This window comes from Pararge aegeria, chromosome 3 (genome assembly GCF_905163445.1).
Source record: "Pararge aegeria chromosome 3, ilParAegt1.1, whole genome shotgun sequence".
Lineage (NCBI taxonomy): Eukaryota > Metazoa > Arthropoda > Insecta > Lepidoptera > Nymphalidae > Pararge > Pararge aegeria.
In genome coordinates, this window is record NC_053182.1 from 20,146,506 (window position 1) to 20,169,017 (window position 22,512).

The 22,512-nt window shown below is 38.1% G+C and overlaps 1 protein-coding gene across 1 annotated transcript in view; it reads left to right on the plus strand.

Annotated features, from left to right (window-relative positions):
• LOC120637010 overlaps positions 1 to 22,512 on the plus strand; it is a 59,317-nt gene that overhangs the window by 1,144 nt on the left and 35,661 nt on the right. The window contains exons 2-17 of the mRNA XM_039908592.1: positions 227 to 482; positions 2,836 to 2,952; positions 3,660 to 3,775; positions 4,210 to 4,373; positions 4,710 to 4,884; positions 5,318 to 5,482; positions 6,316 to 6,462; positions 7,605 to 7,832; positions 8,313 to 8,368; positions 9,044 to 9,176; positions 10,519 to 10,656; positions 11,726 to 11,855; positions 12,869 to 13,014; positions 13,615 to 13,751; positions 15,271 to 15,401; positions 16,385 to 16,520. Coding sequence (XP_039764526.1) covers positions 227 to 482; positions 2,836 to 2,952; positions 3,660 to 3,775; positions 4,210 to 4,373; positions 4,710 to 4,884; positions 5,318 to 5,482; positions 6,316 to 6,462; positions 7,605 to 7,832; positions 8,313 to 8,368; positions 9,044 to 9,176; positions 10,519 to 10,656; positions 11,726 to 11,855; positions 12,869 to 13,014; positions 13,615 to 13,751; positions 15,271 to 15,401; positions 16,385 to 16,520 — 2,375 coding nt within the window. The remainder of the gene's footprint in view (positions 1 to 226; positions 483 to 2,835; positions 2,953 to 3,659; positions 3,776 to 4,209; positions 4,374 to 4,709; positions 4,885 to 5,317; positions 5,483 to 6,315; positions 6,463 to 7,604; positions 7,833 to 8,312; positions 8,369 to 9,043; positions 9,177 to 10,518; positions 10,657 to 11,725; positions 11,856 to 12,868; positions 13,015 to 13,614; positions 13,752 to 15,270; positions 15,402 to 16,384; positions 16,521 to 22,512) is intronic.

Consider the following 22,512-nt stretch of genomic DNA (forward strand, 5'->3'; position numbering starts at 1 on the left):
CAAGAAACTGTTTATGTATGTCTGTTTATTTTCGAATAAATATGTATATAAAATTACACTATCCCGCTCTCTTGCAGCTGTTCTTTCTGCCAGAGGTTGCCTGTAAGGGATTGCTTGCAGGAATAAGGCTGCCTTTGCATGCCTACAATTATTGTTCTTTTTTTATGTATATTTTGATGTTTGGGTTCAAAAAAGTATTTCTTCTTTATTTTTATAAATTTTCCAGAAAGAACACAGTTTACAGGTGACTCTGACATACCTCAAAGAGTCCATACTATCTCTGCCCGATGACCCTGTGTGGAACTTCCAGATCTGCGCGTATGTGCTGCTAGGTATCGTGGCGGTAGCTTTGGATCTGGAAACCGACCCCATAATAGAGTTCTTCGATCATCTCTATAACGCGTTCTACGCCTGTAACATGCTGGTTCTGGCGTACAGCTTGATATGTGATTATACTGCGAATCTGGATCTGACCACAGCATGTTTGTACTACCTTTATTTAATTCTTTGTATCATCATGATAAACATTTGACGGCCGACTGGCGCAGTGGGCAGCGACCCTGCTTTCTGAGTTCTAGGCCGTGGGTTCGATTCCCACAACTGGAAAATGTTTGTGTGATGAACATGATTGTTTTTCAGTGTCTGGGTATTTATCTGTATATTATAAGTATTTATATGTATTATATTCATAAAAATATTCAACAGCTATCTTAGTACCCATAACACAAGCTACGCTTACTTTGGGGCTAGATGGTGATGTGTGTATCGTCGTAGTCGTAGTATATTTATTACTTATTTATTTTATTTAATTAAAAAAAAAAACATTATTTTCATCATCATGACCTATTCATTATACTTGTTCGGTCATGACAATTGTCGTCGAAGGACGGTAAACGAATTATTAATTCCCTAAATTCTACTGTAAAAATCCTAAATGTTAATAACGAATTACATTAAAATTCGTTCAGCCATTTTGTAACGCTATTAGTAGATTTAAACTTTGGACCAAAATTCCAAAGGAAAAATTGAATTTTTCATAAAGTGTAGCCTATGTTATAGTGTGACCCATCAACTGTATTGTAGTTGCGACAAATCACGCCGACGAGTATGGAAATATTTGTCGGAGCAAAACAGATCTAATCTGCATTGTATTAAAGCTCAGATTTGCAAACAATTTTTTAGATCGAGATTTTGTAAAACAAAAATCAGAAGTACAGGATATGCGACTCTAAAACTAGTGACATTATGCCCATTTTACGTTGACTATACGGAGTTTGATATGCGAAAACGAAAACATGGATTGCGAGCGAGCAAATCTTGTACTAAGGCCACAGCGCTCGGGTCTCCTCCCAGAACGAGAAGAGTATAAGGCTGTAGTCCATCACACGCCTTTGAGAACATTATAGATAACTCTCAGGCATGCAGGATTCCTCAAGATGTTTTGTATCACCGTCAAAGCAAGTTATTTCAAGTTCCTTAAAATTTAGAAAAGTTAGAGGTTACGGGGCCGAGTTCGGACCCCGAAACCTCATTGCAGTCAAGAAAGAGAAGTATGTGTAGCGACACATATGTGTGCGTGCAGTGCATTTTGCTGATTGCTACAAAATGTATTACACGACGACACACGAGGAGTCCGCCCGTTCTCGCACAATAAACAATACCAGTGCTATGAAGTGTTTCATTTAGAGACTCCGATAGGGCATTGGTAAATATGGATAGAAGGCTTCGTCCGTGGCTAGTTACCACCCTACCGACAAAGACGTGCCGCTAAGCGATTAAGTGTTCCGGTGCGATGTCGCGTAGAAACCCGCGGTTAGCCCGCCGCCATCTTAGACTGCATCATCACTTACCACCAGGTGAGATTGCAGTCAAGGGCCAACTTGTAGTGAAATCCCTACTAATATTATAAATGTCAATGTAAGTTTGTTTGTTACGCTTTCACGCAAAAACTACAAAACCGATCCTCATGAAACTTTGTACACATATTCTTGGAAGTGTTAGCAGTAATATAGGATACTTTTTATCCCGACATAAAGCTCGGTTCCTTTGGGAGAGAGGATAAGTGTTTGACGATTTTACACCATAACTCCGACAGATTATAACTGATTTAAATAATTATTTTTGTTCTATAGAGGTTATAACATGTGTTTAGTTTTGCCTAAACTGTGGTTGTGAGATAGAAGACAGAACTCCTCAGCAAACCCCTCATTTAAGGCTTAGCGATACTGAATACTTAATTTTTTTTTTAGAACTACAACTAAATTGAATACCACATTAACAAACAAAATCAAACGCAGACGATGTCGCAAGCAACAGCTAGTAAATAAATAAAAAATAAAATAAATAAATATACTACGACAATACACACATCGCCATCTAGTCCCCAAAGTAAGCATAGCTTGTGTTATGGGTACTAAGATGACTGATGAATAACTATATGAATAATATACATAAATACTTATAATATATATATATATAAACACCCAGAAACTGAAAAACATTCATGTTTCTTTTGATCAACAACTAAACTTAATGCCACATCAAAAAACAAAATGAAAGGCAGACGAAGTCGCGGGCAATAGCTAGTTAAAAATAAAAAAAGTCGTCTTAACTACTAAACCGTCCCATTTAGGGTCTACCAGGTCGAACCCAGTTACCATGACTCAAGCTGATCTAATCCCTATTTGGCCAGCTTAGTGATAGTTCACCTAGTGACTAAACCTTCTCATTGTGGGAGGAAACCCGAGCCTTATAGTGGCCGGTAATGGGTTGAGATTGATTATAGTCATAACGATTAGTAAGGATACAAATACGGAAGTCTTTCTTCTTTTACAGTGGGATTCCTTCTAGATATAGTCACGTTTAGCCACTACATCGTGGACACCAGCACCACGTATATTTACAAGCTAATCTGTTACTATTTGCGATTGCACAGAGCTTTTAGATATTTATGTAAGTGTTTACAAACCTAATTTTTCGCCCAAATCAGTTTATCTGCAGTTTCCTATGACAGTACTACTTAATTTGGCATGAAGATACTATTTATTCCTGGATGAATGGACGAACAAATGACCATTTTTATCCTGGAAAAACAAACAGCGAGTTTTCGAAAAACTAGATACGAGTATAAAGATAATACTCGTCAGTGCCGAAAGGTCAATTTTGTGACGTACTCATGTTTTTAATATTTTATTATAATAGTATTTTTTGCACACTAATCATAAATAAACAAGAAAACATTTGGAAAAGGATTTTTTTTTTAATTTATTGATTTATCCGGATTATATATTTTTTTAACAATATGAATGTCAGCCCCATCGTTTTCTTTACGAAAATTAATAAATCCTTCTTCTCTTATCTTAACTTAAAATCTAATAGCATTCTGGCTACCTCTGAATAAGGTGCAGCCAAATCTCCACATAATAAATATTAATTTTAAACTTACATTTTAATTGGTCCCTAATTGGTCTATTCTGACACACTCCCTCAACAAATGCAGGACCTTTTCGACTATATAACAAATTTCACACTTAGGTGAACTTCTTTTCATAAGATATCCAAATTTCTTTAAAGGGCGTGGAGTCTATTTTATTTTAAAATCTGAAATTTCTTTATAGATCTCTACCAGTGATAGACAGTGGAGATTTTTTCTGTTTCAGGGGCATTTAACAACTATAACCTGAAGGGGAGTGTTCTGGGTACCGCTCTGAAGTATTGTTACGTGTTCCTAGTGCTGCGAGTCACGTGGGTGTTGATCTGGCTACATATAGATGAGGTATTTTATTCTTCTCTGTCCTACAACTGTGTTATTACCTTAGTTTTATAATAAAACACTGGTAATCATTTCTAGCTTCGTTTAATCAATGACCATAGAATCTTTCACAATACAGACTCATAACATAGATATATTAATATCTATGTTATGAGTCTGTATTGTGAAAGACATGACAGCAACCAAACTTTATATTGTTTCCTTTTCTTCCATTCCTCGGCGTGTTTCTGCTAGGTATTACAATTGATAAGCAGAAATCGTCTGTTGTACCCAAGGCTTCTAATCCAGAGCATACTCACCGTTTACTCCAGCCAGCCAAACTCACTCAGTTTAGCAGGCCGCCTGAAACGTCTAGTGGCTTAAGATAGTGAGCGTTGGTCTGATATGTAGGAACTAGATTGCACTGGATGCTGATAAAATTTGTCATGTCTTATCAGTTGGAGCCCCATCGCAGCAGGGACTCCCTGAATGCTCTGTCCGAAGTCCAGCCTACGTCCAAGTCCAGTTCCGAGGCTTTGGGGAACGCACGGAGTATGAATTGGCTCATCAGCCGATTCCTCAACGTACTGTACATCGTCAATAAGATGTTTATACCAATCGGGTAACTAACTACTGGGCTTATCTACAATAGAACTACTGCCATTCTTGCTATCCTTACTTAATATTATAAATGCGAAAGTGTGTTGGCTTGTTTGTGTGCCTTCCCTCACGCCCGGACTAAGCCACATATCAGCTTGACTTTTGGTAAAGTTATTTAGAAATACAGAGAATAACGTAGTCTAATTTCGTAAATAAATAATAAGTCTAGCCCAGAAAACAAACGTTCCCACGGGATTTTTAAAAACTATAATAAATGCGGAAAAAGAAGCGGGCAACAATCTAACCTAATATTAGTAATGATTTATGTTTTATGTTAGATTATTCTGTTATGAGTCAGGCCATCGCAGGCGCCTGTGAACGACACGGAGCGCATCGCGTTCCTCATGGTGATGATCACCGGGTGCCTGGTGGTGACGGGTGCGGCGGTAGCATCGTTGTCGCTCGTCATTAGTGTGTACATGCGGCCCGAGGAGACCTTCCGCACCAGATACCGGCTCATCATGAAGGAGATTGTAAGCTAGCAATAACACCTTTATCGAACCAACTACAAGTTTATGCTAACTTTCAAGATTTATGTGAGTTTTCTATTTAAGAAAATATACTACCACTTCTTTCGACGGTGAAGGAAAACGTCGTGAGGAAACCTGCACGCCTGAGTTTTCTAACACTTGGCCAGCATTGTGGTCTACAGGCTAAACCCTTCTCATTCTGCACGGCTAGCGGCCGAGGAAAAAATTATAACCCCCGATTATATCCGCGTGATATCCGTTATTATTTCACGTAATATACGTGTACGTGTATTTGCATATTATTTCCACATGTGAGCCATAGCTAAACTTTTAGCACATAAGTCATGTCTAAATGAGTAAAAAAACATGTTACTTTTTTAAGCTTTGCAAGGAAAATCGAGCTCGACTGGCACATGACCGCCTTTCTCCTTCCTAGAATTCGTCCAATGTCCCACCAAGCCTACGCGATAAAGTGGAGACATTTTACAAGATGTACTGGCACAAGCAGAGTGCCGTGTCCGCAACACAATTGCTGCCGATCTTCCCGCCATCCTTGTCGACTACCATTTACACTGACATATACTTCAAGGCCACACAGAGGGTAAGTAAAACATGTTTAAACTCGGATTTGAAAGCCGGAAAACCGGAAAAATACTTAACCACGCAGGGTGATTATATATCTCGCGACAGGCTTGCGACAGGCGCAATCACTGCTGTCACTTTTATTTGTTTATTGTATGGAAAAGTGACGTTTGACAGCAAGGTTGCAAGGATTCACGCCTTTCGCAAGCTTGTCGCGAGATACTATATCACCCTGCCGTTTCTGTCATCATCCGGGGATATTGGATTTTCTTTTAATAATTTATATTATTGTTTCGTTTTATTAAATTCAGAAACCGACTCTAGCGCTAAGTAGATACAGTACCCCTAAGGGCTACAAAATCGGTCAAAATTTGAAACTAGTTGCCAGTAGGTTTTGCCAGTAGTCATTTACACTGGTTTCGGGTTAAAAAGAGGAAACGTTACTTATTATACAAATATATAGAGGTGCTGTCATACAAATATAATTATATACCTTAGAGGGTCCAGGAAACATAAGTTCAGTTCTCCAAACCATACAAAATTTATTGGTTTATAAATTGCTAAAGATAAAGCCATGTAAATGTCTTAATGGATGTTTTTGAACTGCAATCCAGAATACAAATTTCTCATAAGACGAGATTTCTCCGTAACTTGCTTAAAACTGAGAGATCAAAGCCGGCTTGCACAGGGTTTTTGACAGGGGTAAAAAATAAAAATAAAGCAGGAATATTAAATATTAAATAAACCGTTAAACTCCGAGTTATATAAAGTAAATAGGATAGGCAGTACTTTTGAGCATGTATGATGTGCACGCCACTGAGTATACCTATTATGTACATATTTTTTCCGTAGTGCCGCATTCTTCGTGACCTCTCGTACGAATTTCTGTCTGAACTGGCCAAGAAGATGGAAACAATTCATTACATCCCCGGAGATGCAATCATGAAGAGGAATGATAAGAAATCTTCAATGATTTACATCACTTATGGCGATATTGAGGTCATTATGAACTTATGACGACCTCCGTGGCGCAGTGGGCGGAATTTGGGAATTTAAAATTCTGTAAATTTTCTCTGGTCTGGTTTTACCATGGGAATAATTTAATGATTCTACAACAAACAGGTTTTTCTTCGGTAGAATAGGAACTAGCCACGGTTGAAGCCTCCCACCAGACCAGATCAGAGACAATTGAGAAATAATAAATTTACAAATCAACTGCATCACTGCCCCATCTGATTGACACTGCCCCAGGAAGGAGGATCTATGTATCTTTACTAAATGCTCACTGTAACACGAAAGAAATCTATTGAGTAAGGATTAATATTATATACTTTCGTGATAAATTCTCCACATGCTAAAAGCAGAGACTATATATATATGTATATGTATTATATGTCGGTTACTGCGGATATTCTACAGATTTCCTCATTTCTTATTTGATCACGTAGAGATACTCCAAGCATAGCTCTCTCCATCGCCCGGTGAGTGACCTTGAGCCTTCTTATGAGGCCCATAGATAGCAACCAAATATAGGTCATCATTGGCAACGCAATTTGTGTTTTTATAATAACGGAATTTCTCTGCTCTGGTCTGGTGGGAGGCATCGACTGAGGAGATCCGTAGCAATAAGTAGAGTGGCAAAGCTAAACTGACAATGGGCGGAGCACGAACCGATGGACGTTGCTCAAGGAGCTGGAATGGCAACCTCGCACCCGCAAAGCCAGCGTTGGTAGAACCCCGACGAGGTGGACGGATGACATCAAGAGAGACGCATTGATCCGCTGAACCCATGTGGTACAAGACTAAAAAACTTTACGTTCAGTATCTTATTTACTAAGGTAGGTGTAATAGTACGCTGAGTCCCGTAATGTACACGGGCGAAGCCACAGGGCACATCTTGTCGAAAATAAAACCCAAAAATGTGATGAGTGCCTTGATTTGAATTGTCATCAGAAAGAACACCTAACATTTCAAAGTAATGTTGACATTATTATTTTGAAATTGACCTTGAGTTTTAAATACCACTACTGGTGTTGTACATTAGGTATTTGGAACTCCCTACAAAATACCTATATCCAGCAGTGGACATCAATTTGGTGACATGATGGTGATGATGATGATGATTTGCTTAAATTCTCCAGATGTTGACAGCAGAAGACGACAGCACGGCCATGCTCCGGATGATCCGTGGTACCGTCTTGTCCCCCTGCGCCGGCTGTCCCGTAGCCGCATGCAGTCGGGCTCACGTGGAGATAAGAGCGGCTACCTTCTGCACCGCCCACGTGCTACGCTCATTGGACTTGTGGAAGACTGTCATTAAATATGGTAGAGAAAATGGACAGGGGGCGACTGTATTGGGAGCTTTTTATGTAAGACTATTGTTTTGTTTTTCATAAATCCCGCATGAATTGTTATATATTATTTACTAGTATTGTAATATATTTTCCGCGATAAAAGGGCCAATAAATGTTAATCCTGGGTATACTCTATATCGATTCTAAATTTCAATCAAATTGGGTCGGTAGTTTATTTTAATCGAAAATAAAAACCGAAAAAAAGTGGTCAGTGCCTTGATTATTATTACCTCACATTTGAAAGCAATATTGACATTATCGTTTTAAAATTGACCTTGAGTTTGTTAAATTACCTCTACTGGTGTGGTACAGGTATTGAATATAATTTAATTCATTGTTTACTGTCTCTAGTAGTAGACCGAATTGATTGACAATCAAAATAACATGTGAGTAAAATTTTATTGAATCATCTTGAGTAAATCCTTTATAACAGCATGCTTGTTCAGAATTATATGTTCTTGATTTTCCTAGTATTGATGTTTTGCTAATTTTTAGGAGCACTTTGAAAAAGTTAAGAGGCATTATTTGAAACGATTTCCTGAAGAAGTAAAGTAAGTAAAATGCTACGAACGCAAATCATTCATTTTTCAGATCATTGGTATTAACTAACTATACTACTGCCTCGTTTGTCGAGTGGTTATTGTATTCGACTGCAGATCACAAGATGCTGGATTCGATACCGGGTCGGGTCATTGAATGAATAGTATTGGGTTTCTTATTAAAAAATTCTTAGTAAGTACCAATCCGGAGTTTAGAAATTGGAGTCAAATCACATCCGTGCTTCGGAGAGCGGTCGGTACTGCGCCTGATCTCTTTTCGGACCCGTCGGGCTAGAGAGATCGCACTTTATTTGCGCACACACTGATGCATTATAATTTCTACACCAGAGTGGGCAGGAGGCAATTCCCAATGTATCTTCTCCCACAGCTTTATCAACTCCATCCATATAATATATGTGTAATAACAAACGGAGGTAAACTGCTCCTAATCCATGTTCTCTTGCTTTAGGTGGACTCTTTACTACTCGTCACTTGCCAGGGGATATAATTTATGTCTCCTACCTGGGCTGGCCCTGCCGGCGTAGTTGGAAAATCTATCTTGAGATTGACCACTACGCCGTGGTGAAATTGGTCAGGAAAACTATGTACTTCGTACTATGTAGTTCATTATGTAGCTTCATTTCTATTTTTTAATTATGTATTTCAATTAACTACCCTTTTTTTTAGATATAAGAGTAGCATTCTGCATTTCAAACGTAATCTAATGGACATCAAGGAGTCAAGGGATACTGCTGGCAATCTGCAGCTTGCTGAAACTGATGTCATGATTGATATAGCTGGATGTTACATTATGCGGAACGTTAGTAATATCTCGACGTTTTGTTGAAGTCAGTATTCCTTAATTGCTAGCTCGATTTCTTTTTGAAGTTGAACTTCTTTTGGCGCGTTAGGGAAAAATGATGAGAGAAAATTTTTACGATGCGCGCGCACACCGTCACAAGAAACCGACACCATCAAGTTAGCTATGAGGTTTGACAGTGTACACTTTCAACTGTCAAAGTCTGTGGGCTTATTCCAGTTATTTAATTAATTCAATTGTACAAAAATCAGAAATTTAAATTTTGAATGAAACTTGGACAACCAAATTTCAAGTAGAGTCTTTAGTATTCCATTCTTCCATTCCATGTCCATTTCTTTTATTATGTTTTTTTTTTTTGAATAGATAATGCGTTATAATAAAACTTTCAATGTATGAAATACCTTTTTTCTATTGTTAGTGTAGTTTTTTCTACAAACGAGATAAAATTATTGAAAAGATTTTCATCTTGGTACGCCAACGAAGTATAACTCCTAACGCGTGTACATAAGTTCACATACGTTTTTGATGCATTACTTGATGCAGTCTAAGATGGTAATGGGCTAACATGTTAGCTACGAGTATATACATAAATTTTTATATTGAGTGAAAATCTTTCAATGTATGAAATACCTTTTTTCTATTGTTAGTGTCGTTTTTTCTACAAACGAGATAAAAATATTGAAAACATTTTCATCTTGGTACGCCAACGAAGTATGACTTCTAACGCATGTATATAACTTCACATACGTTTTTCTATTCCTCCTTGATGCAGTCTAAGATGGTAACGGGCTAACCTGTTAGGGCTATCTATATACACAAATTTTGATGTTGAGTGAATAAAACTTTCAATGTATTAAATACCTTTTGTCTATTGTTAGTGTCGTTTTTTCTACTAACGAGATAAAAATATTGGAAACATTTTCATCTTGGTACGCCAACGAAGTATAACGTCAAACGCGTGTACATAACTTCACATACGTTTTTCTATTCCTCGTTGATGCAGTCTAAGCTGGTAACGGGCTAACCTGTTAGGGTTAAGGCAGTTGTATTAACCAATTATTATCTAACCAATTAGTATTAACTAACCTAACCTAAACAGTTTCATCACCATCATATTATGTTCATGTAAGTTTAATTTATTTTTTGTAACATGCACCATCCACTTTCCACCTTTTTATCGGCTTCGCTCGCTCAGGTTGCCTTTAAAAGATCACATTTAGTGATAAGGTCGTCTTTGCACCCTAGCACTTAGTACTATTAGTTTCCTTGTGTTTTTTCCCATTGTGTTGTGTTGCAATAAAGTTTTTCCATTCAATTCTATTCTATAATGCAACTAATCTAGAGAGCAGATTCGTCACTCACTGATGAAGCGGACGCCATCTGTCTCCGGCCCACATTTCCCTGTATCCTGCAACCAAGCTCCTCCTTGCAAGTTGTATGGAACACCTTTGTCACTTGCCTCATCATTACTGTCGGTATCGTAAGTGTGCAGTGTTTTTATTCATTTTAAGTGTTCTAATAAGGGTTTTCAGCGGGCAAAACCGGTCAGAGAGACGAATATTGTTGCACGTATTAAGATACCTCAAAATTAAGAAATCTAAAAATATCTATATTATAAATATAGATAATTTCTCTAGGGAACGACTTGGCTTTTACGAACTTTATGTAAATTATATAATTTTCACAGCCATATTCATAAAAAATATTGATTAATTAAATATAAAATAATTATATTCTTTAAAATGGTAATAACATCATTAAAAGATTTGTCACTTTCAAGTTATAGTTAACAAAAAATAAGTTTAATCCACAACAGGTAAACGCTTTTAGTTTTATTTGGGGCATAACAGGGCCTCTACCACAGAAGTAGGGACATACAGAAACATCATTTAGCCATGCATGCATCCATTGTGTCCAAAAATAGTGAAAACGCCACGCACATGTTCACTCTACACCCGCGAAATGTTGCTAGCTAATAAACTTTTTCCATTGGCCACATTTTATTGTAAACGTTTAGAACTTTCATCATCATATAAACCCATTACTGGCCCACTACAGGGCACGAGTCTCCTCTCACAATGCGAAAGGGTTAAGGCCGTAGCCCACCACGCTGGCCCAGTGCGGATTGGTGGACTTCACACACCTTTGAGAACATTATGGAGAATCTTAGGAATGCAGGTTTCCTCACGATGTTTTCTTTCTCCGTTGAAGCAGGTGATATTTTAATTGTTAAAAACACACATAACTAAGTTTTGTGAAAGTTAGAGGTTGCTAAGTGCTGGGATTCTAACTCGGCCCCCCAAAGTGAAGTCGAGGTCCTGCCCACTTGGCACCGCTTAGAAAATTACAGGTAAAATAATTACTGTTAACTGCTAAACGGAATGCAGTGATTAACCGCGTGTTCGAGTAACCCTACTAAAGTGGTGTGGTTTATGATGCTTAAATATTAGTCGTGTAAACGGTTTCTGTATGTTCGTAATTCTGTGGCAAGTTGGATTTTAGGATGCCATGTCAATTGCCATCCGTTGAAATGTTCAAATATATTTCAGACTCATCCTTACTACTTGGTTTACAAGAAAGATGTTTCACTTGGATTCAGATTTTATGACTACGTCGTGACTGCCATTTATGTTCTGGATCTGATCGTACATCTTTCAACCGGAGCTAACGTCGAAGATGGTGAAATTTTCCAATTCTTAGAATAATTATTTTTAACAAGGCACTGCAATTTGAATAGAATTTGCTAAAACCTCAATTAGGTAGGATTAAGGCATATTATTTACGATAATTAAGTATATATGCTTTTTTCTATAAACGCGATCTGAAGTCGACTGTCGGCGGCGTCGGGCGATTAGTGTCTTCTTCACTGTTCTTGGGTATTTGGGAGAGGGACAGGAAGTTTGGACGGATATAATACATACCATGTAATAGTGTGTGCATGTTTGACCAGATGAAAAAATTAAATGGCTTAAACAGTTGTTAGAATCGGTAGTAAATTTAGTTACTAGTCGAGAAGAAGCTTGCAAGAAACTCAGCAGTTGCTCTTTTTCAACATCAAAATTTTTATATTTATAATAATTAATTTAATTACCCAAATTCGCAAGAATGTGGGTACATTGAGATTTTATAATATTAAATAGAATACCGTACATTCTACCAGTCGGTGAATTAATCTTTCACAATATCAACAATGTTACAGTATTGAGATTAAATTTTGAAAGTACTTAATAACAAGTTATGGGACATACGAGCAAGAGCGGAGCTGACTGTTTCAAAGGAAAGTTTGCTTGGAAGCAATTACCCTTTATCAGTCCCAAATTTAGATTTGGAAAAGTGACAGTAAAGAAACATAGTAAGAAATAACGGAATCTATGACGTTTGCCCCTTCCTAGACATCAGGACATACATAGTAGAGTAGAATGTGTGAAAATACGTAATCTATTAACAATCTATTTTATCGTGTCATACGATGACTTATGAACTCAGAAGAGCCGTGCATAACGTTGCGATAATTATTGAGCGTATTTTCACGCTCTGTTATTTAAAAGAAAGAGTGACTAAACACTTCATAACTATTTCGACTTTATGTCACGTTTATTTGCAAGTTAGCACTAGGAATTGAATCTTTAAAAACGATAGGTTTTTTTTAATGTCACAATTTGTTTTTTTAATGAATCGTTGTTGTTCATAAGGTGTGCCCATAACGTTGGCTCAGACTTCATCTCAGCAAGCGCGCAGCAAATGGTTCGTGCTAGACGTAGTCGGCACGCTGCCTATATTCGAGTTTATCCACGATGGACACTTTGCTGGCCTCAACAAACTATTAAGATTGCCAAAGGTATGGTTCCTTCATATATTATCTACTTGATGGTCCAGTTAACTTCGTAAGATGTTAGCGGGCTAACCTGTTGTAGTATTGTTGTCGGTTTTAGACTAATCGGTTTCTACGCGACATCGCACCGGAACACTAAAGCGCTTAGCGGCACGTCTTGGTAACTTGCCACGGCCAAAGCCTCCCATCAGACCAGACACGAGAAAATTATAAATTCCCAAATTGGCCCTGCTGGGAATCGAACCCCGGACCTCCTGTCTAAATTCACAGCGCTCACCGTTGCAGCAGGGAGGTCGTCAAAGATGAACGAATCTATTTTAAATAATCTCGACTGGCCCGGCGTTGGGGTTTTTTAAAAAGGCAATCTTTTTTATAAGCAAACAAAATAATTTTGCGAGAAACACCACATTAAGTTATTTCCGAAGTGAGACGTCTCCTATAGATTTTTTTGAGTTTACGGTTGTGTTTTCGCTCCTTTGGGTTTTCTTTTATTAAATCAATCGCATTGTGCTGTGCAATCTTTTCCAGCAATTTTTGAGTTTTTGCGCGAAATTATTTTTACCATAGGTAAAGATTTAGAATATAGAGTATTTTGTAAATTGTTAGGTGTTTCGTGTGCTTAAAACCGTGGAAGACGATTGCGTGTACCACAGCAACATCCTGCGATTCTTCTCATACTCCCTGCTTCTGATGATGTCGTGTTTTCTTCTGGCTTCTTTGCAACAAGGTTTTATGTGCTTTCAGTAAGTTACAATTTTAAGTTATTTTATTCATAAACATCATCATATTTATCAAATATGACCCACTACAGGGCGCGAGTCTCCTCTCGGAATGAGAAGGGTTTGGGCGATAGTCTACCACGGTGGTCAAGTACGGATTTTTAGACTTCAGAAACATCAGAGAAGCCTTTGAAAAAATTATGGCGAACTTTTAGTCGTGCAGGTTCCTTCACGGTATTTTACTTCACCGTTAAAGTTCTCAAAACGCACTTAGCTCTGAAATATAAAGGTGCATGTAATCGAGCTTGATCCCCCCGAAAGGGAGGCTGATGACTTAGGTACTAGTCGTGCATGCATGGTTCTTTAACTTATATAGAAATATTAAATCTAAGTTTAACTATTACATTACTAAACCCACTGACCAAACATTAATGCCCGTTTTCATTAAACCTAGGAATCGCCTTAATCGGATGCCTATTAATTTATGCGATTCCTAGAGAAATAAAACGTTTCACGAACTCTTACATTCTATCAAACGACGTACGACGTTTCGGCAGATTGTAAAGTTTATAAAGACTCTTATAGTAAGCCGTTGACACTTGACAGAAGAAAAAAATATATATAAATTAGTTTTTTATAAATACCATTCGAAAAATGAAAAAATGATAATACAAACATAAAAATACCAGAGCTTGTCTAGAAATGTATCCATGTTAGGTTATATGACTGGATTAGTGAAAATCGATTGGTGAAACGTATGCCTAATACCGTAATATTGACGGCCGACTGGCGCAGTGGGCAGCGACCCTGCTTTCTGAGTCCAAGGCTGTGGGTTCGATTCCCACAACTGGAAAATGTTTGTGTGATGAACATAAGTGTTTTTCAATGTCTGGGTGCTTATCTGTATATAATAAGTATTTATGTATATTATTCATAGAAATATTCATCAGTCATCTTAGTACCCATAACACAAGCTACGCTTACTTTGGGGCTAGATGGCGATGTGTGTATTGTCGTAGTATATTTATTTATTATTATTATTATGCCTAGAAGAAGCTTAAGTGGCAATGGGCCGGGCACATAGTTCGGAGAAAGGATGGACGTTGGGGTCCCAAGGTGCTGGAATGGCAGCCCCGTACTGGTAAGCGCAGCGTTGGTCGACCCCCAACGAGGTGGACAGACGACATTAAGCGCGTCGCAGGTAGCCGTTGGATCCAAGCGGCTCAGAATCGTGGAACTTGGAACTCCCTACAAAAGACCTATGTCCAGCAGTGGACGTCTATCGGTTGATGTGATGATGATGATGATGCCTAGAAATCTTCTTTGAACGTTACTTACTGAGGCATAACCTTGTTCGTCGCTAGTGAAGACGGGCATAAGTCAATGGTTATTCATTTCTAAAGTACGCTAGTGTTTACACATATCTACTTCTTTCCCCTCCAATGAAGAGATAAGTTTTTGCTAGGAGGGAAAACAGTTATTTTGGGGCGGGTTTAAGATTTCATCTAAGGGAAGGATACTAACTACAAGTCTGCTGTTGCAGGTTTGGTTATTGTCTTGTCACAAACTTTACTCATTCGCCTTATTGGGAGAAGAAGAGTCTAGACGAGGAGACAGTCGAGAGTAGACTTACGTTTGGACTTTATTGGGCAATATCCGTGCTCTCTTTCACGAGTAAGTTTTAAATTCTTCCCAAAAGAAAAAAAGCCTTAATACCTTCGCTTATTTATTGACTTAAACCCGTTCCAACCACACAATCATAGCTCACCTATCACACCTCTATACCGACTATCAGTATGCTAATCTACAGCTCAACTATCAGACCTCTATACCGACTATCAGTATGCTGTATGCTAATCTACAGCTCAACTATCTCACCTCTGTACCGACTATCAGTGTGCTAATCTACAGCTCAACTATCACACCTCTATACCGACTATCAGTGTGCTAATCTACAGCTCAACTATCACACATTTATACCGACTATCAGTGTGCTAATCTACAGCTCAACTATCACACCTCTATACCGACTATCAGTGTATGCTGTATGCTAATCCACAGCTCAACTATCACACCTCTATACCGACTATCAGTGTGCTAATCTACAGCTCAACGATCACACCTCTATACCGACTATCAGTGTGCTAATCTACAGCTCAACTATCACACCTCTATACCGACTATCAGTATGCTGTATGCTAATCTACAGCTCAACTATCACACCTCTATACCGACTATCAGTGTGCTAATCTACAACTCAACTATCACACATCTATACCGACTATCAGTGTGCTAATTTCCAGCTCAACTATCACACCTCTATTCAGTAGGTTTTTTTATTCCACTACAAATTAGCCCTTGACTGCAAGCTCGGCTGCTGGTAAAAGATGGCAATCTTAGATGGCATCGGGCTAACCTGTTAGGGGTATGGCAGTTTTAGTTAACCCATTTCCCTGATCGGTGTCTACGCGACATCGTACCGGTAACGCTGAATCGCTTAGCGGCACTGCTTCTTCGGTAACGGGTAAACGGCGGAAGTATTCCACCAGAGTAGACCAGACTAAGTTTATAAATTAATAATATCTATAAACGAAATAAACTAATAGGTATAATGTGCTAATGGGATGTTCTTTCAAATGGATTTGTTTGATTTTCAGCTCACATGGAAACATGGGGTACCCGGAATTGGAATCACATCGTGTACACGTTGTTTGTCCTGGAGATATGCACTGTGCTGTACATATTCATCGAGTCCGTGTACTCCGCTACCATCATGGTTACCACTGCTCTCAGGTTGCCCGTCGTTTGGTTCATAAAAACATTTCTAAATTTAAGAAAAAAATGTGACTGCAATAATTTAAACATTAGAAGTAAGAATAAACTTACAGTGCAATATACTAGGTTACATAAAATTCATAATTCATTTAAAGGATATTGCATACAATTCTACAATAAACTACCAATTGACATCTTGGAGATGTCTCTTAAAAAGTTCAAAGTTTGTATTAAACGTAAGCTTATAGAAAAGTCCTATTATAGTATAAAGGACTACGTAATCGATAAAAAGCTTGGGTGTAAATTATTGCTCTAACCAGGTTGCTCTTCTAATAATTTAAAATGACTTTGTGAGATGGTTATAACAAAAAAAAAACACCCGGCTAAGTTTGTTGTGGGCTTCTTCTTAGACCAGGACGCGAATAATTGATGTTTGGTCAATTATTAATATAAAAAAAATACAAAGATTGATTTCAACTATAAAGTGCGCTTAAATAAAGTCAAAGTCAAAAATATCTTTATTCAAGTAGGCCATTCAATATCTTTATAGGTGGCACTTTTGATGCGTACATGAGAATTACACGGTAGTGAGATGATGGCAACAACCACACTCGCAAACCTAAAACTAAAGCTACGAGGGTTCCAAACGCGTCCTGGTCTAAAAAGAAGCCCACAACAAACATCTGACGGTAAGTGGAAAACCCTCGTCTATAAACAGGGCCACGCTAAGCAGGGCATGTGAGGAACACGTCCTGCAATTTGCCACCCTGTGTCCATCCACCTGAGGCGTAGGTATTTGGCCTCATGTGCCTGGAATTACACCGGCAACCACACCCTCCATACAGAAAAGAAATGCCAAAATATATCTCTACTAATACTGCCTACATGTTAATCCTAGACCGTTTAATATAATCTTATCTAATATCTCTAATACAATCCTTAGTCTTATAACTTTTTTAATTTTTTTTATATTTTTCGAATAAATAAAATAATAAATAAATAAATACGAAAATACATACACACACCGCCAGTACTAAGACGACTGGTGAATATTTTTATGAATAATATAAATAAATAGTTATAATATACATATAAACACCTAGCACTGACAAACATTCATGCTCATCACACAAACATTTTCCAGTTGTGGGAACCGAACCCACGGCCCTGGGCTCAGAAAGCAGGGTCGCTGCAAACTGCGCCAATCGGCCGTCTAATAATATGAATTATATGAAAATATTAGCTGAAGCCCAGAAACAATGGTGTCAAACTTATTTATTAGTTACAACTCATCCTTCAATTGAATCCAATTATTACTTCCAATACAATTGTTCGTATACCTATAGTAAAAATTCGACAATTTGTTTTTATTGTTTTTGTACATATATAGGGTTAAATAAAAAATACTAGAAAGTTCTCGGCCTTCTTGTTCCCATCGTTAGGACTAACAACATTTGTCTACGACTACGAAATTCAGTATTAGTTTATTTCATACAGAAAAAAATAATAAATCATCATCAATCATCATCATCTATATTTTATTTAATCTATATATATAAAAGAAAGTCGTGTTAGTTACTTCACTTATAACTCAAGAACGGCTGAACCGATTTAGCTGAAAATTGGCAGGGAGGTAGTTTAGAGCCAGGAGAAGGACATAGGATACTTTTTATCCCGTTCGACATCATTCCCGTGTGACTTGACATGTAACGTCAGTCACTATAAAACGTGGTATAACAAAAAAGAATCAGACTTGGAATAACAAAATTGACGTATAATGACAGCTATGTAATGACGTATGGATGACTATTTGATATTTGTAAGAAATCAATAATATAACTATTTCTATTAAATAAATAATTAACATTATTGCCCAATTGCCCATTCGTATAAACAGTGAAGTGAACTATAAAACTCGGTATGGTTAAAAATTTAAGTTTTTAGGTGAAGTGAAGTTTAATTAATAATGCCGCGACCAAGACGATCGAATCTTTCCCGACAAAGCCGTGATGCAAGAAGAATACGAAATACTGCAAATGAAAGGACTGAAGAAGAACAAGAAATTGCACGTGAACAGCGCCGCGATAGTATGGCTCGACTTCGTGCTTCTCAATCACGAGAGCAAAGTGAAGCAGCCCGTGAAACAGCTCGGTTGGCAATGGAGAATCGTCGAGCGAACAACAGAGGTCAACAAATAGATAATTTGCGACGCAGAACAAGATATTTATCAAGTGCTGATTTGAATCGAGCAGCGTTTCAATACGATTGCAGCAATGATTACAGCTTGCATCCTAGCGTTTGCATTGGGCAAATGGACGTAGTTTGCGAGTATTGTGGTGCATTAAAGTTTTCCGGAGAAACGCCTGGATTATGCTGCCTTAATGGTAAAGTGAAATTGCCATTGTTGACTCCGCCACCTGAGCCATTGTATTCATTGCTTTGTGGCGAAACACAAGAATCACGCCACTTTCTTGCAAATACTCAAAAATACAATGGTTGTTTCCAGATGACGTCATTTGGGGCAGATATTATCGAAGAACGGGGATTTAATCCGACATTTAAGGTATTTATTTTTGTACTTATATAGAATGTAGTTAAAGAATAACTTACTTTATCTATTGGTACCTATGTAGTATATTTGCTAATTCTGAACTCTACTCTCCCACCGAAAAAAGTGTTTATAACCCAGTTAATACTGTCTGGTTTTTATTTTGTAGATACAAGGACAGATTCATCATCGAATTGGATCATTACTACCTTTCGAAGATACACAGAATAAATTTTTACAAATATATTTCATGGGCAACATGGAAGAACAACTTGATCGACGCCTAGAGATCAATGCAGGAATGAAGCGAGCAATTCTTCAAGACTTGCAGTGTCTGCTTCATGAACATCATGCGTTGGTCAGGTTGTTTAAGAGTGCTTTAGAGCGCATGCCAAGTGATGACTATAAAGTTGTTATCAAAGCAGATAAACGACCATCTGGAACACACGAAAGGACATTTAATGCTCCAACAGTAGACGAAGTTGCCATCCTGATTGTTGGTGAACAATTGGAAAAACGCGATATTGTGCTTACACGTCGCGATACTGGGCAACTGCAACAAATATCTGAAACTCATCGATCATATGACACATTGCAATACCCGCTGATGTTTTGGCAAGGAGAAGATGGATATTATTTTAATATTAAAATGAAAAATCCATTGAATGGTGAGTATCAGTATCATAATTTATTTCATTTATTTGTGAAAGACACTGATTTAAAATAATGCTTATTAAAAAAATGGTTAATGTCTGTATTGTTTGCCTTTAAAATTTGCCTTTGAAATGGTTAATTATCAAATTTTTAATTTCAGGTGAAGAAACTACAAAGAAAGTTAGCTCAATGAATTATTACGCATATCGTTTGATGATTCGTCAAAATGCTGACAACTATTTGCTGCGGTTTCGTCGATTGTTTCAGCAGTATTGCGTTGACATGTATGTAAAAATAGAAACGGAACGTTTAACATTCATTAGGTTGAACCAAGCCAAACTGCGTTCTGAGGAGTACATCCATTTACGTGATGCAGTTAATACTGAAGGAAATGCAGCTAATATTGGTCGATTAACTATTCTGCCGGCGACATACATTGGTAGTCCACGTCATATGCATGAATATGCACAAGATGCAATGACATATGTTCGTCATTACGGTCGGCCCGATCTCTTTATTACTTTTACCTGTAATCCAAAATGGATAGAAATTACTCAATTGCTGCTTCCCGGACAAACATCAAGTGATAGACACGACATCACAGCACGTATATTCAGGCAAAAAATTCGGTCCCTGATGAACTTTATTGTTAAACAACGCGTCTTTGGAGATACTCGATGCTGGATGTATTCAATCGAATGGCAAAAGCGAGGCCTGCCGCACGCACACATTCTTATTTGGTTAGTGGAAAGAATTCAGCCTGACCAAATAGATGATATCATATGTGCTGAGATTCCTGATTATGAAGTCGATCCAGACCTACATGATGTTGTTACTACTAATATGATTCATGGACCGTGTGGTGCCATCAATCCCCAATCACCTTGCATGGTCGATGGAAAGTGCTCTAAACGATATCCACGGAAATTAACGGCGGAGACTGTCACTGGCAATGATGGTTATCCGCTGTATCGGCGTCGATCACCAGATGACAACGGTCGAACTGTCACAACGAAAGTGAAAAGAATGGATTTCGTTGTCGACAACAGTTGGATTGTTCCATATTCGCCACTTATTTCTAAATCGTTCAAGACACATTGCAACGTTGAATACTGCAATTCAGTTAAGTCCATAAAATATATTTGCAAATATGTCACGAAAGGCAGTGATATGGCGGTTTTTGGATTGCAATCCTCGAATACCAACGATGAAATTTCACGCTATCAAGTTGGTCGTTATGTGAACTGTAATGAAGCGATTTGGCGTATATTCGCATTTCCCATTCACGAACGTCATCCTACTGTTACGCATTTGGCGGTGCATCTGGAGAATGGTCAACGAGTATATTTCACGGCTTCGAATGCTACGCAACGTGCTGAAACACCTCCAGCAACTACATTGACCAGTTTTTTTGCAATCTGCCAAAGCGATCAGTTTGCACGAACTTTGCTTTACTCGGAGATGCCACGTTATTATACTTGGAATGCTTCATCGAAGAATTTTCAAAGACGGAAGCAAGGCGATGCGGTTCCTGGGTATCCAGATGTGCGTTCTACTGATGCTCTTGGTCGTATGTATACAGTTCATCCAAAGAATAATGAATGTTTCTATTTGCGGTTGTTGCTGGTAAATGTGCGTGGGCCAACGTCATTTGAGTCACTACGAACTGTTAATGGTGTAATATTCCCAACATATCGTGCTGCATGTGAAGAATTGAAGTTATTAGAAAACGATAGTCATTGGGATACGACAATCGCTGAAGCCATTATCTGTGCATCTCCAAGTCAGATACGCACATTATTCGCTATCATAATTTCGACATGTTTTCCATCAAACCCATGTAACCTGTGGCACAAATACAAGGATAATATGTCAGAAGATATTTTACATCAAATTCGTGTCAGTTCCAGAAATCACGATATTGAGATGAATGAGGAGATACATAATCGTGCTTTACTCTTGATCGAAGATATGTGTTACCTCATGTGCGGTAATTTATTAATCAGGTTAGGAATGCCAGCACCATATCGTGAAATGAATGACGCATTTAATCGAGAATTGGAACGGGAACGTGAATATGATCACCAGGAATTAGATTTAGTAGTTCAAACGAATGTACCCCTGTTGAATTACCAACAAAAGAAAGTTTATGATACTTTAATGAAGGCAATCGATGATGAAAATGGTGGTTTATATTTCCTAGATGCCCCTGGTGGAACTGGCAAGACATTCCTCATGTCATTAGTTTTAGCAACTGTTCGGGCGAGATCTAACATAGCGGTTGCAGTTGCTTCTTCTGGAATAGCAGCCACATTGTTAGAAGGATGCCGTACGGCTCATTCAGCATTCAAATTACCGTTAAATCTTCAAACTATTGAAGAACCAACGTGTAATATTGCAAAACACTCAGCAATGGCCAAAGTTTTAGCGGTATCGAAAATCATCATCTGGGACGAATGCACAATGGCGCATAAACGTGCATTAGAAGCACTTAACCGAACATTAAAAGATTTACGCAATGACTCGAGATGTTTTGGAGGAGCAATGATTTTACTTTCTGGTGATTTCCGCCAAATACTGCCAGTAATTCCAAGATCTACGGCTGCCGACGAAATAAACGCTTGCCTCAAATCGTCAAATCTATGGCGCCATGTGAAGAAACTGCAACTGACAACAAACATGAGAGTTGCATTGCTTAATGATACATCTGCTGAAGATTTCTCGGAGCAATTGCTGACTATCGGTAATGGTCAAGTACCTGTCGATGAATCGAGCGGATTAATATCATTTCCAAATAATTTCTGTAAT